Source organism: Acomys minous (assembly GCF_964271855.1).
Source record: "Acomys minous genome assembly, chromosome: 3".
Classification (NCBI taxonomy): Eukaryota; Metazoa; Chordata; class Mammalia; order Rodentia; family Muridae; genus Acomys; species Acomys minous.
The window spans coordinates 102,537,054-102,552,233 of NC_140485.1; the positions used below are offsets into that span (position 1 = coordinate 102,537,054).

The 15,180-nt window shown below is 41.1% G+C and overlaps 1 protein-coding gene across 1 annotated transcript in view; it reads right to left on the bottom strand.

Annotated features, from left to right (window-relative positions):
* GPRC6A (G protein-coupled receptor class C group 6 member A) overlaps positions 1-14,873 on the bottom strand; it is a gene marked incomplete at both ends in the record, with an annotated part of 15,788 nt that extends 915 nt beyond the window's left edge. The window contains 7 exon segments of the mRNA XM_084775227.1: positions 1-188; positions 736-859; positions 4,193-4,405; positions 11,452-12,288; positions 12,815-13,118; positions 14,678-14,768; positions 14,771-14,873. The exon segment at positions 1-188 is cut by the window's left edge and continues 915 nt beyond it. Of these exon segments, the coding sequence (XP_084631353.1) occupies positions 1-188; positions 736-859; positions 4,193-4,405; positions 11,452-12,288; positions 12,815-13,118; positions 14,678-14,768; positions 14,771-14,873 (1,860 nt within the window).
* Positions 14,874-15,180: the final 307 nt, after the last annotated feature.

Genomic DNA, 15,180 nt, shown 5'->3' on the forward strand with positions numbered 1-15,180 from the left:
GGTGAGGTTCCTTGTAAATATTACGCCAACGGCCAGAACAAAGGCGATCCCTAGCAGGGAGAGGGCGATGAGGAGCAGAGCCAAGGAGTCACTCCAGTCCAGGTACTCCACTGCCTTCTCGAAGCACATCGCGCTCCTTACCGGAGCCCAGTGGGTTTCGTTGTTGCATAAAAGGCAGTGATCCATATCTAACAAGAAAAGGAGATCGGTTACATCGTAGACATTTAAACTAGGTGATTGTCTCTAATACTGTGTATTAGAAAAGAAAAAAAAAAGCAAATAAAACCTACACAGAAAGCAAAGAAGGTGGGAGAGGACGGTAACCGGAAGAGATGAGGACCGTGGGGGAAAGGTAACAGAAAAGCAAAAGTGATTTTTCAGTAGATCTACATTCTCCAGAGAGACACCAGTCTCTTGTGAACGTGCTGTTAATGGTGGCAGTTTAGGGACCTTGTTCAGAATGTGGCTCAAGGACATTTCTTCCCTCTACACCTATGATTCTTGTAATCCTGTCCAAGCTAACTGAACTGTGTAAGACTATTTGGGGTGCAGCTCAATGGTAGAGCGTGGGCCTGGAGGGGGGGGGGGGAGTGTAGCTTAGTGGTAGAGCGTGGATGGCCCTAGAAGTCCAAGGCTTGATACCCAGAATGCAAAAGAAAGAACCTTATAAAACAAAAGATAAAACTAGGATTAATATACAGAAAAGCCACACACTGTGTGTGTGGTGGCCACTACCTGTTTGGTTACTGTAGTGGTTTTCTGGGCAGCTCACACATTCATAGCAGCAGGTGTGTTGGCTTCCTGTGGCTTTCTTCATTTGACCAGGACTGCATTCCTTGGAGCACTTAGATAGAATTTGCTATAGTAAAAGAAAAAGAAATCCAAATAATTTAAAAAGAGAATTATCCTAGCCACTCTTCACTAAGTAACACTTTTGGTCTTTTTCATAGCATGAAAGTCTTTTGGACTGTCTTAGAAAGCAGGAATAAGCTTAAAATACACAAAATATTTTGGATGAGAAAACTGCTTTAGGGAACACATTTATAGCTTTTGTTTGTTTGTTTGTTTTGAGGACAGGATCTCACAGCGTAGCTCTGGCCGGTACAGAACTCACTATGTAGAACAGGTTGGCTTTAAATTCACAGAGATTCACCTGCCTCTGCCTCTGGAATCCTGGAATTAAAGGCCTGGTGATATTTATGGCTTCTATAAGCAAACCATGAAAATTAGCTCTTTTAGAGAGCTCCCAGGAAAGGGAAAAGCACATATTTGTAAAGCTGGAAAACAAAATAAGAGCCTGGGAATTTTTTATCTGATGCTGAAGGAAGAAAGCTGCAAGAAAACAGGACTTGTATTTTTTTTAAAAACAAGATTTTAAAAAGATATGTGCATGAATCTCTGTATCTCTTTCTCTATCTCTTCAATCTCTCTCTCTCTCTCTCTCTCTCTCTCTCTCTCTCTCTCTCTCTCTCTCATATGTGTGTGTGTGTGTGTGTGTGTGTGTGTGTATGTGTGTGCGCGCACGCACGCATGCACATGCACACACATGGATGCCATAAGAGGGTGTTGCATCCCTTGGAGCTGGAGTTACAGGTAGCTGTGTTGCAGAAAATATTTAAATCATTATGAAAATTTATATTATAATTATGCATCATTGGGGAAACAAAGTATAGCTTTTCTTCTTAGGAACACAGTACTTTTATTTCACTCTTTACATAAAGAAATAGGAAACACATTCTAGAGTCCAGTATGTATAAGTTTGGAATACAAATTGATGTATAGCTATTTGATGCTTTGTATAGAGAAAAGTGATACTCCAATGAACCAGCTTGCACGTTGACAAGTAGATTTTGAAATCTGACCAAATGATCTCAGATATTGTTTGTTTTTATAATAGTCCAGATATGTGTGAACATCTCCACAATATAAAAATAAGCAAAGTGGATAAAATGAGAGATGGTGAAAACTAGGGGGCTGGAGGGGGAGACAGGAAAATAAGTAGAAATTGATAGCTTGATAATTCTTTCTCTCTTCCTCCATACCTTCCTTCCCCCCTCCCTCTCTTTCTTCCTCTTCTTCTCCTCCCCCTCCTTCTTCTTCTCTCCCCTTCTCCCCCCTGCCCCCCCCCCCCCGTATTCTTTCCTTCTGGAGACCAACACAGTGTGACAACTGTGCTACATTGTAAACTTGAATTTTTTTTTCTTTTTGAGGCAGGATCTCAATTTAACCCAGCCTCATGATTCCCCTGTCTCAACTTCTCAAATACTGGCATTACAGGCACTCACCAGGTGCAGAGTGCTTGCACCAAGAGAAAGGAAGAAATGTATCATATATGAAAGAGTGAGGACTGTGGCATTGATGGTGAACAGAAATTAAGATGAAGATAGAAGGAGAGAACGAGGTACCAGAGGACAGAGAGGCACTAGGGGCAGGACAGAAGCACTTAAAAAACCAATCACTGGCTTCTACCTGGACGGAAATATGATGCTGTGGAAGAGTTATGAGCAAAGCACTGCATTTTCTAGGATGATGTCTTAAGAACAGACTTGGACAGGGGATGAGTGTTGTGGGAGCAGTTACAAAGCTAACACGCCCACCTGAGCGAGAGGTGGCTGTGGCCTCCAGTGGAATGGCAGTGGTACAATTAGGAGGAAAATGGTAGTCCGACTTCAGACTCACTTTGCTCACTTTGGAAGTTAAACTGGCAGTGGGTCTGCAGTGTGACAAGTGTGCTGTGTGACACACTACAACACGGATCCCCTCATGGTGTCTCATGAGGAGAGTTGCCATTTTCTGAGACATGGGAAAGAATATCAAGAGCTTTGTTTTGGAGACAGCCAGCGAGGACAATCATCAGATAGATGTCCACGTTAGGCAGTTAGCATTTATTTGAGTTCAAAGATAAAAATCGAGAACCCACCAGCCACCCACAGAATGACATTATTTAAAGACAGGCGCCTGATAAGGTCACTAAACAGAAAGAAACAAGAGCAAGGCTGAGTCTGGGCACCCCAGTGTTTAGAGGTATCTGAAAGATAAGGACTCAACAAAAGAGTCAGGGAAATGGTGGCTAGAGACACAGGGGGAAATCAGGGGACTGGGAATCCAAGAAGCAAATAAGGTCCATGGTGTGAAGGAAAGAATAAGTATCTGTTCAATGAGATATGATGATATTTTGATTTAGTGTAAGTGAGCTACACAAACAATCTTGATAGATTATAGGCAATCTTAAAAGGAAATGAAAGACTTGGGGCCAAGTCGAGATATTTCATGTTTTCAAGAGTTTTGTCATAAAGAGAAAGAGAGGCTTGGGCAGCAAGTGGAAGAGGATGTGGGAAGTCTATGCAGCTGCTGTCTTTTAAATATGGAAGAAATAAAACAGATTTATATCACCACGTGGGCCGTGCAGAAGAGAGAACCGTGGAGGATGCACTCGAGTGAAGTTGACAGAGCAAGTCCTTAAACCACGGAAGGGTTTGGAGCCCACAGGTAAAGAGGAGGTACGCCTCTGAGGAAGGAGCACAGCTGTCCATCCACAGGGGCCAGATGGAAGTCAGGAGCACAGAGGCACAGATTGCTCCAGGAGGCACTGCGGTTCTTTCTCCTGTTGGGCCAGCGTTTATATAAGAGAAAGCAGGATCAACTGAAGGTGATGGAGCCAAGTCAGAGAAGAGTACAGCATGACCACCGAGCAAGAGGAGAGAGTTAAGGCTGCCAGGAAATAGTCCGATTAATTGCCCAGCAGCACTGGCAGCCCACTGGACACTCGAGGGTTGTGTTCCCACCTCTCCTACCCTAGGGGATACACTTGGTGTTGACCATGGATGGCTCAGTGGTTAAGAGCACTGCCTGCTCTTCCAAAGGACCCGGGTTCAATTCCCAGCCACCACATGGCAGCTCACAACTGTCTGTAATACCAGTTCCAATGGCAACACCCTCACACTAAAATAAAATTAAATAAATTATTTAAAAAAAAGAAAAAAGAGAAATGAGAAAGAATACTGAAGAGGAGTGAGTGAGAGGAGCCGAAGGTATACTCAAGAGTGTTATATTAATTGGCCACAGAATTTGGGGAGGGGGTGGGACACTGAAAATATGATGGTGACTGGTGGCCCTGCTGGAGGGGATAAGGACGTTTCCAGGTGATATACTAGGGGACTTGAATTCAGCAAAGCAGCCCACGACAAATCACCTTAAGTTTCTCGAATTCACGTTCTGTTTCTTGATTTGTGATGATGAAGGCATCACGCTGCAGGTCATATTCTGCCATCTTTGTGACAGTCATGAGGCCATTGGTCTCCTTCCAGAGCACCACGTCGTAGCCAGTATTTAAATCCCCGTGGGCATCGAAGTGAAAGGAATTCCTTCCGTCAGTGAACGTCACATTTTTCAGCACACCAAGCAGCTGCGGAAGGTAGAAGTGTGAGCAAACATTGAGCAGGAGCATTTGCAGTACATCCTTCATCCCAGGGATGACACTGCATCCTCGGAATATTACTTAAAATGAGAGATTTAATCTCTGTTCAGGAATGTTTAAATGCATAGAACGCTTTAAGAAAGATGTACCCTTCCCTTCCCCTCCCCCTTCCCCCCCCCCCGCCCGGCTTGGGTTCTAGATTTGATTTTTGCAGAAGTTTTCCTATGTGAAATTGTACAAGCAGGTTAGTTTTTAGAGATGATAGCATTTCCAGCCTCTGAAACTGTGGCACATGTTCAGATTGGGTTCTTTGGAGCAGGTGGGGGTTCATAGCTCCTTCTCTTAATATTGTTGTACTAGTGACGGTAAAATACATCCCACCATTTTTTCTCTGACGGTTTCTAAGTCTGTCTCAGTGATGAACATGCAGTAAAGTGACCTCTCAATTTTATTTCTAATTTAAGTTACAAACTGACTTCTGTTAATTCTAGAAGGAAGAAACGGAACTAAAGTTGACCTGCCTTGCAGCCCAGTTTGTGTAGGGCCAGCCGAGTTGCGACTATGCTGAGAAAGAACAATAGGGTTGAAGTAGGAGGGTGTGGCCTACTGTTTACATGATGAGTAAGCACACTGTGTGCCTTCTCTCAATGCATTCACCATGGCCCACTGGATGCCCAAGTCCATGGTTCCATATGGTTTTGATGGATTAACAGTCATGAGAAGAGGCAGAAATTATTCTGAGTAGAATTATTCTTTTTTTTTTTTTGGTTAATTTTAAATGTTGTATTTCTATCAACAGACTGAAAGAAAAATCAACTTATAGTTTAAGGTAAATATATTATCTATTATAGTCATGTAAATGACCTAATATATTCCCTTCAAAAAGCTTCCAACTGTGCATTGATTTTGTTACTTGTCCCTACGGGTTTATTACTCTTTTTAGGGAATGTAAATCAATTGCTTGAGAGAATCAGAATATATCAAAACCAACATGATGAAATTAACAATATAATACCATCTTATTCTTGCGGCTTTGGGTGTGGCCCAGAGGGTAGAGCGCTTTCATGGCTTATACAAAGTCCAGGGCTCAAGCTTCAATACCACACTGCTGAGCATGGTGGACCACAGCTGTCATCCCAGCTCCTGGAGTCAGGCTGGGGAGTGAGATCAGAAGGTGGGGGTGGGGGTGTGGGAGGACGAGGAGTCCAAAACTCACCTGGATTGCAGGATACCTGGCTTCAAAAATACTTAAAAAAATTCTAGCATTGCTCAGAATTTAAAAGAAACACAGAGGGAACTAAAGTAAATCAATAAATAAGAGCTTTAATGATAAAGCACTTCAATAAACAAACTAGCTTCAATGTTTCCACCTGTAGGCATGAGCTACTTTAAATTGTTTCTTTCTTAAGCAGTGCATTCACGTGAGCCCCAGTCACTGAGTTCATGAAACATATCGTTTTGTAGTCCCTTGTGTTTAAACTGTAATTTGCACCTGTTCCCACCTCTGCACATGCCTTGATTCTAATTAGAATTGACATGCTGAAAAATCTGATAAAGGCACATTCTATAAATAGCAATAACATTTCATAATAGCTGTGCACAATTTATACTTGCTCTATGGGAAAGTGGACAGAGGAAAATAACAGTGTATCCCTTTCTTATGAAATATGGTAGAATATTGACTTTGGATTAAGGTAAATTTTTATTGTGAACTCTCAGTGTTTAAAGTATGAAGTGCTTTTTTCCATCAATTATATTTTTTTCCCAAAGGAAACTAAACTTTGAGTCCACACCACAAAATTTAGAGACAAATTTGCATTTCTATTTAAGGATTCACCTCTGTATGTTGATATTCTGTTTTTGAGAGCACGGGTCAGGGGTCCACACTAGTTAACATCATGTTAACTATGAACCCTGGGCTTCACTTCCCTAGGCACTCAGATGCCTGCTCCATCTCTACATAAGCTTTTTATTTTTATTTTTTGTGAGAAGAAGTGTCCATGTGACCAAATTAGAGTACAGCAGGAAAAGTAGCCTTACATTTTTGTCCTAGCGCCCAAACCATATTCTTTTCTTTATTCAAGTTTTCTGTGGTACAGCAAAACACGCAGCAAAGCAAGACTGACAGTTTCACTGCCAGCCCCGTGAGTGGCCATGGCAAATACCTTAACTCTGAGCTCTCCTTCTCCTAACCTTTATGACCAGGCTCCAAGTACACTTCCCCTCCCACACCTTTAGGTTAGAACATAAAACATAAGTTCTGTGCATCCCCCTGGATACCGTGGAGATAAGAAGTGATCCATCTCAGACTTAAAACCAACATCCACTGTTATCCTTATAACTGAAGGGCACTGCCAAGTCCCTCCCAACTTCCAGACTAGTGTGAAGCCACTATGGCATCCTCTTCATGTCTCCTAAGCTCTTGAAATCCAGCATTTCCAATATAGGATATCAGCATTTCCCCTTATTGGGCCTCCATAATTCTCCATGTTTCTATTTTAACACACGCATTAGCTGCACAGATTGGGAATCTGACACCTTTGTTGTGTTTTCTTCTTGTTCTTCTTCTTCTTTTAAAACATCTAACCTATTTAAAATGTCCTTTATCCATTCTCCCAAATATTCACGTCAGTCAAGATGCTATTTCTACAGTGGAAAACAAATCATCATTCTGTAGTCTAAGCGGTTTTTAATTGGCTCTCCTTTTGCTTTCTTTAACCCAAACCCTAGGGATAGTTTGCAGCCTCCCTGTATCAGCAACAGGAGGATCGTCTAGCATGTTGTTAAAAATACAGGTGTTGGGGGTTGGTCTGGTGCTCTGTGTATTGAGACGCTGAGTTCTGGACTCTGAGATCTGATTGCAGTCCAGATGAGGGCATTGTCGTGCACATTGACCGATGTTGTATAAACTTTGCTCCCCACAATTATCTCTGATTGGTTAATAAAGAAGCTGGACAGTCTATTTTGGGTAAAGGTGATAGGTAGGCAGGGCTTCTGTTCGAGGTCTTGGGGTCTCAGGTAGGGACCACAAGGTGGAGAGGAAGAAGGATAGGATCAAATGGAAAATAAAAAAGCCAAAACCAACCAACTAGCTACAGCAGGAAGAAGGTTCCCCATATACACCTGAGGAGCATTAAAAATCTGCTGAAGTAAAGTTAGGGTGACTCTGTGCTGCCCCTGAACCCTGTTATTACCAAGCACAGAGCCAGGGTGCTACCCTAACTCCATTGCTATGTGAGTTTAAGTAAGACCACTCATGACCCATCATATAAATATTAGGGCATTTTGTTGGGCTGAAGCAACTAGGAATGCATCCTTGATTAGGGCTCCTAAATGTTAACGTTTTGTTTTAAAATGTAATATCTTATAAAGGTTTTCTTTACAAAAAGACCACTGATTGAATGACTTGTCACCCAAATTTGGCACTCATTATGTGGCTTGCTTCTACCATAATCTAAAAGGCACCTCCCCTACCTCATCTTTTTCAGTCCATTTTTAGATTAACAGGTTCTCAGGGGGCATAAAAAGCAACATCAGATTCCTAGTGCTTAAATAAAATATTATGTTATATTTTCCCAAGTTTTTTCTTCAAATTGTTTGAGATATTTTTCTCATTTAAAATACTTTTCCGGATCTTTGGTAGGCCAATAGCTCTGTTTATTTTTTTTTTCTGTCTTTTTACTTATAAGAATCTTCCTATTTTATTCTCTTGTATCCTGTATGTTCAATGACTGGTTTCTGTCTCTCTCTTCCATGCTCTCTCATTTCTAAAGTTCGGCTCAGTCATTTCATTATGATTTTCTGCTTCTCATAACAAGAAGTGAGCTGGGCATGGTGGCACACGTCTGTAATGCCAGCACTCAGGGATGTAGAGGCAGGTGGATCTCTGTGAGTTCAAGGCCAGCCTGGTCTAAAAAAGTGAGTCCAGGACAGCCAAGACTACACAGAGAAACCACGTCTTGAAAAACAATAACAACAACAACCAACCAAACAAACACACACACACACAAACCAAGAAGTGCTTTTCTGTAGAGCTGAAGGTAAAAAGTTTTGAAATGTAGAGAAAATGTGGTAGGATTGTGCTCCAGTCTGCCTTCCTGTGATGTGATTGCCTACCTGCCGTAAGGCTGTGGCCCTGCCCAGTATTTAAAAGGACAGACCTACTTTGTCCCTCCCTCTCTTACCTCTTAAGCTTTCTCTCTTTGTCTTTGTCTCTGTTTCTAGCTGGGGTACCCTTCCCCCTTTCCTTCTCTCCTCATGCTTTTTTAATAAACCTCATATAATAAAATATCTTACTATCTTATTGTCTTATTTTTTATTAAATACAAAATTGGTGGCCCAAGTGGGGAGAAGACTGATCTAAACAAAGATAATTTACAGTTTTTTTTATTACCCAGTCCTTCATTAGAATTATATAGTACAAAAGAAGTGCTTTCAAGTGGATGTTTAAAAATTATTAGTAATATGTCATCTTATTTTGAAGAGCTTTAATTTCTTTGAAGACCTTAATCACTAATAATTTATATCTTCATTAGAGTTTTGGCTTTCTATTTAGCAAAAAGCCCCTGAAACATGAGCAATATTTACCCCACAACATGTACGATGATTATACACCCATTAAAAATAAAAATAAGTACAATTTTAAAATTAGCACCTTTAAATAGATGGTTCAGGGGTTGAGGATGCAGCTCAGAGGGAGGAGGGTGCTCACTGGTGTGTGTGCAGCCCTGAGGTCAAACTATATAAACATAATAACAAAGCAAAGAAAAAAAGCCAAAACCCTGAGAATTATTCATCTAAATGTGCAAGCAGCTTACTTCAGTCATTGGTGCTTATATTGCAGATGATTAAAACGTAAATGATAAGGACTTGGATCGAGCTCCTGGTAGGGTGTGATTAGCTTGCACAAGGCTATTGGTTCAAGTCTAAGCAATAGCAATAAAAGTGATAATGACAAAAATACAAATGGCATTCTAAATGCCACTTTATGATACAAATCGTTTTATTCCATTCTACCCTCTGTTCACTTACAACTCTAAAGAACAGATATGTGGTAATTATGATATTATCTCTGGCTTTCAATGTACATGATTGAGAAGTTTTAGTCACACAAGTAAACATTATTATTAAAAGGAACGCTTTCTTTTATGTGCTTTGTGCAAGGTAATTAAAAGAAAACACATTTTTTTTTCACTAATTAGAGCCATACTAAACTTTAAGTTTTCCCAAAATAATCCAAGATAAGAAAGAAAGACATTAATTTATGCACACTTGGTGTTCCATTTAAACCTAGATTACTATAATTGCTCTGATAGCATTCCTTCGGCAAAGACTTAAGCATGCTAAGGAGATGGCTTGGAGTTAAGAGCCCTGGCTGCTCTTGCAGAGGACCCAGGTTCCATTCCTAGCACTCGTACGGTGGCTCACAACCACAGGGGATTCAGCACTCTCTCTTGGCATCAGCAGGCACTGCATGTACAGTGGACACACATCCATGCAGGGGGAAAAAACTCATGCAAATAAAACCGAAAAGCAAATCTTAACAAAAATAAAACAAAGCACAAACTTTAAGCCCTTCAGACAGCATTCTGCTTAAGATAGTAAGAACATTTAACTAGAGGACAGAAATACAATGCACCTGCTGCACAATTAGAGGAGGTGGAAGAAGACCAGGGCTGGAGTCATAGTCATGTGCTTCTTGTCTTTAGTTTCCTCATATACAAAACAAGCCTCCCTAATCCAACATGCCACAAACCTGAGATTTTGAGCACCAGATTCATACCACAAGGGAAAAATTCTTCAGTTGATGTCACTGATAGGATATAGCTGCACTAAAAATATTGTACAAGACCACCTTCAAGTTATATGAACAAGGCAAACATAAGCAAAGATGAATTTTACATATAGAATTTGTCCTACACCTAAGATACCTAATCTGAGACGTGTATGGTACTGAGCATCTCAAATGAGGGAAACACTAATATATTTAGCAATAACTAAAATCATCTTTCAACTTGTATAGTCTAATTGTTATGGGTAAAAATCATTATAAACAATGTCATGTCTATAAAGCACTGAAAATAATCCACAAATCTGTGGAGGAAGATAACACTATTAACAGAATCTCCTCAGAAAATTAAACAAAAACTTGGGGCTTAGGGAAAGAAATGAGGATGAAAATATAACTATCATCAAAACTAAAATGTTGTGTTAGCAATACAGGTCATAAAACGACTGACAGTTTCCACTTCCAGAAGGGATAAGGTTAAGAACAGGTATCATTAATGATGCTCTGCTATGTTTGCAGGCAGGAGCCCTGCAGAACTGTCTTCTGAGAGGCTTCATCCGGCAGCTGATGGAAACAGATGCAGAGACCCACAGCCAAACATTAGGCAGAGCTCAGGGAATCTTGTGGAATAGAGGGATAAAGGATTGAAAAAGCCAGAGAGGTCCAGGACACCACAAGAAAACCTACAGAATCAACTAACTGGGCCCACAGGGGCTCACAGAAATGGAACTGCCAACCAGAGAGCATGCAAGGCAAAGACCTACACACCCTACACGTATGTAACAGATGTGCAGCTTGGTTTCCATGTGGGTTCCCTAACAACTGGAGCAGAGGCTGTCTCTGACTCTGTTGCCTGCCTTTGGATCCCTTTCCCCTAAGTGGGCTGCTTTGTCTATTCTCAATTGGAGAAGATGTGCCTAGTTCTACCTCAACTTGATATGCCAAGGCAGACTGATATCCATGGGAGGCCTCCCCTTCTCTGAGGAGAAAGGAAGGGGGGAACAGAGAAAAGGGTGAGAAGAGGGAGGAACCGGGAGGAGAGGAGGCAGGGGAAGCTGAGAGCCAGATGTAAATAAACAGATAAATAAATAAATAAATAAATAAATGAAATTGAAATTGAAATTTAAAAAAAAAAAGAAAGAATAGGTACAATGGATCTTTGTAAAATAAAGCAAAAGGGGAAATGGGGAGATGTTGGTGAGGGCACACGCAGGCTTGGACATGCAAATTATATGTAAATGAGTACCTCCCAAGGTTGAAAGGCATTTGGTTTCCTGCAGTCTCGGGCTTGGCACAGATCCCGAATGGCATGGCCAAGGGCAAACACTGCAAGCTGAGTGCTGTGAATGAGTCCTGGCTCAGTATAATGCCAGAGGAAGTCATTTCTCATGAAGAAGTGGTTTTCAGTGGCCTCGGCAGTGTCATAGGTCAAAGATGCCTGAGAATAGTTGGAAATGCATTGACTCAAGTCGCTGTCTTTGATGTGTTTACAGGCAGAAAAAAGCATGGCAAATTCCTGTAGGGGTTTGTTATTGTCATTGGGATACAAATGAAGAGCTTGAAGAAAAGAATGGAAAGAAGACGTATTTCCTCTCCTAAAGGTAAACCCCACCACTTTGCCAAGCTTCTTGACATTAGGAATGGTGATAATCTTGGTAGCGGTTGACCAGTTATCGCTAGCAATCCAGACCTTACTTATTTTCCTTTCAATGGCTTTAGTGAAGAGATTGAAAACATGGAATTTCCTCAGGAACACCACGATGACATTAACCTGGGCTTCTGCGATGATCTTCTCCAGGGTGTGATTGAGTCTGACTTCAATGGTATTATCTGAGAGGAAGGCTGGCAGAACCTCTTTGAAGGCGATGCATACGTTGTTTGCCGCAGCCTGAGTTGCGAATGTGTTGAGAGCGAGTCTTCCGTAATCATCGTCTGTTGTCAGGGCACCGATCCAGTTCCATCCGGACTGTCGAATCAGGTGTGCCATTGCTTTCGTTTGGTAGAAGTCACTGGGCACAGTGCGTAAAAATGAAGGAAAGCGGATTTTGTCACTCAGGATTTCTGCCGTGGACTCGGAACTCACCTGGAAGTGGACAGAATCTTTGAGTTATAATGGTGGCGCACAGGAGTCAGTTATAGTAAGCTTGGTTCCCTTTAAATTCTTTCTCCACAAGAAGATCGCTGGGCGTGGTAGCGCACGCCTTTAATTCTAGCAGTTGGGAGGAAGAAGGCAGGCAGCTCGCTGTGAGTTCAAGGCCATCCTGGTCTACAAAGTGAGTCTAGGACAGCCAAGGCTACACAGAGAAACCCTGTCTCAAAAAACAAAACAAAACAAAACAAAACAAAACAAAAAAAGAAGATCGACTCATGTTAGCATCCGAGCATGTGGAGTTACATTGCTTTCCTTGAGCCTGGCTGATATTAACTACTATGGAGATATGCGTCTTTTCTGAAACAAGTTAAAACCTGTTAGAAATTAGTTCTTGATATGGCAGAAGTGACTCCCTAGCTAATTCCTAGGTTTTCTCCCAGTCCTTTCAGAAGAACAAATGTGCTCAAAATCAATTTATGGAAGGAACTGGAAAAAAAAAAAAAAAACCCCAACCTACCTGAGGTATGAGCTGTAAGTTCAGCATCCGTGAGACAGCCATGGATATTTCAGAGTAGCCAGCACCTATGACGGCCTTTACCCTTGGTGTGTACCTGGAATAGTCACACTGAAAGGCCACAGTTTCCCGGGAGCAGTTGAACGTAGAGAGGAAGCTCAGAGTGGCTGCCACGGCCACTGTGACTTCAGTACAAGTGTCATAGACCTCGTACCCCAGTTTGACTCCAGATAACAGTGTCGAGTTATTGATCATCTCAACGCTGTGTATCATAGCCAGAGTTTGAAGAAACACTGATATTTCAAAGCTGTTGAGAGACAGGAATGTTTGGAAACAAAAACGTAACTGCTCTATTAAGTATGCAGCTAGCTCAGCATCTACATCTCTGCCCTTTGACGGATAATCAAAAATAAGTCAAGCTGCTTTCATGAACTTTATTTAAAAATAACCTTTCCATTCCTCTCCCTTCTGATCATAATTTCTAATAGAACACCTTCTAATTATTTGGGCACAGTTTCATAAATGTAAACAATCTATATTTCAAAAATAGGCTTTTAGTTAAAATAAAATTGTATCATCATTGCCCCCTTCTTTTACCTCCTCCAGCCCCTCCTAATATGCTCACTCAAAACCCTCTCATGTTCTCCCAATGCTGTTTCTTTGATTATTATTGTTACATATGTATGTATATATGTATGTATGTACACACGTACAAATGTATAAATATAACCTGCTGAATCCACTTTTGTTGTTTGTGGTATATGGTTTCAAGGATGATCACTCAATACTGGATAACCAAAAAAGGAGACTCACTCCTGGGAGAGGCGATGTCTCCTTTTCCCAGCAGCCATTAGCTGCCCATAATGCTTTGAACAATGTGCCTTGATCATAACCGCTCCCAACTCCCCCTCCAAGTCTCCCAATAAAAATAATTTTAATGGAAACCCTTTTAATGGAAATCAGATAAATGAGAGTTTTATAAATTTATAATTTTAAATTTTTATTTTTAATCATTATTTCTTTTTTTAAAGATTGTAATATAATTCTCTCCTTCTTTTTCCTTTATCCAACCCCTCTCGTATACCTCTCTTTGCTCTCTTTCAACTACATGACCTCTTTTTAATCAGAATTTTAGGCCATAGGGGAACTTGAGGGCCATACTACCATACCAATTGAAGTTGACACTGCCTGCCTACTTAAAAGATTATCTGGCTTCGTTTTTTACAGACGGGAAAAATTTTCACAAAATATCAGTGTCTGAAAAAACTGAAATTAACTAAAATATTTTGTTTTCCTTAAAAAAAAAAAACCAAACAAACAGAAACCAAACCAAAAACCAATCCATCTGTAACACCTTTCCCTAGTTTTAGTTTTTCACATGACACCGTGCCAAGAATCACACTGCATGCTGCAATTCACTGACTAAGAAAGAGAAAAGAGCGCTCTGAGCCTAGGATTGCCTTAACTCATTAGTAAAGGATTAGATAACTGCAGAGTGGAGTGGATACAGCACTAACAAAATGTGAGCTTTTAAATAAGGCATAAAATAATACTCCTATGCTTGTAACAACTAAGTGCATGCTGTGGGTGACAGAAACATAAGCGTGGTGCGCTTGCTGTAGCGCAGGACAGGTTATAGCATCCTTACAAGTGACTTCAGAGATTTTTTTTAAAGAGCCATAGTAAAACTGATTGCACATATAGGGCTCACTCATCTATTTTAAGGACCAGAAAACTAACTTCAAACTACACACATGTCTGTTTTACTAAAATGTCGTTGCTTGCATGTCTTAGTCTTACAGCACAATCGTCAACTCTAAGTGGGTTTTTGTTGTTGTTGTTGTTGTTTTCTTCAGTTTTACTCACCCAACACATTTCCGGATTTGTGGTCGCCTGGGATGGTCGTCTGAGGACAGCATTTTTTCGTGAATGGCAAACAAACCTCCAATCATGATATTCCAGGAGAAGTGACAGCCACAAAGTCATCCGGGGTGTGGCAAGACTGGGCGGTACCAAGAACCACCAGGAGGAAGCAGGGAATTACTATAGCTAATAGAGCCATGCTCCTGCCTCACTTACTCAGTTCATGAGAGTCACTAGGAACCATTCAGCTCAGATGCCGACGGCAGGATTCCCATCTTCCCTAAACGCCTCCGAAGCATAGAGCGATGGCAAGGGCCAGAAATGTTCACTATTCAGATTTTTGATGATAGTGAAAACAGTTCCTTCAGCCACAAGAACATGTCAGATTCTAAGAGTGTCTGGTGACAGTGGACAGGTGAGAGCTAGGGAGAAGCTGACAGATTTGGAAGCCCAGGAGCATGCTGAGGGAATTAGAAAAACAGATCTTTAGGATACTATATTCTTTC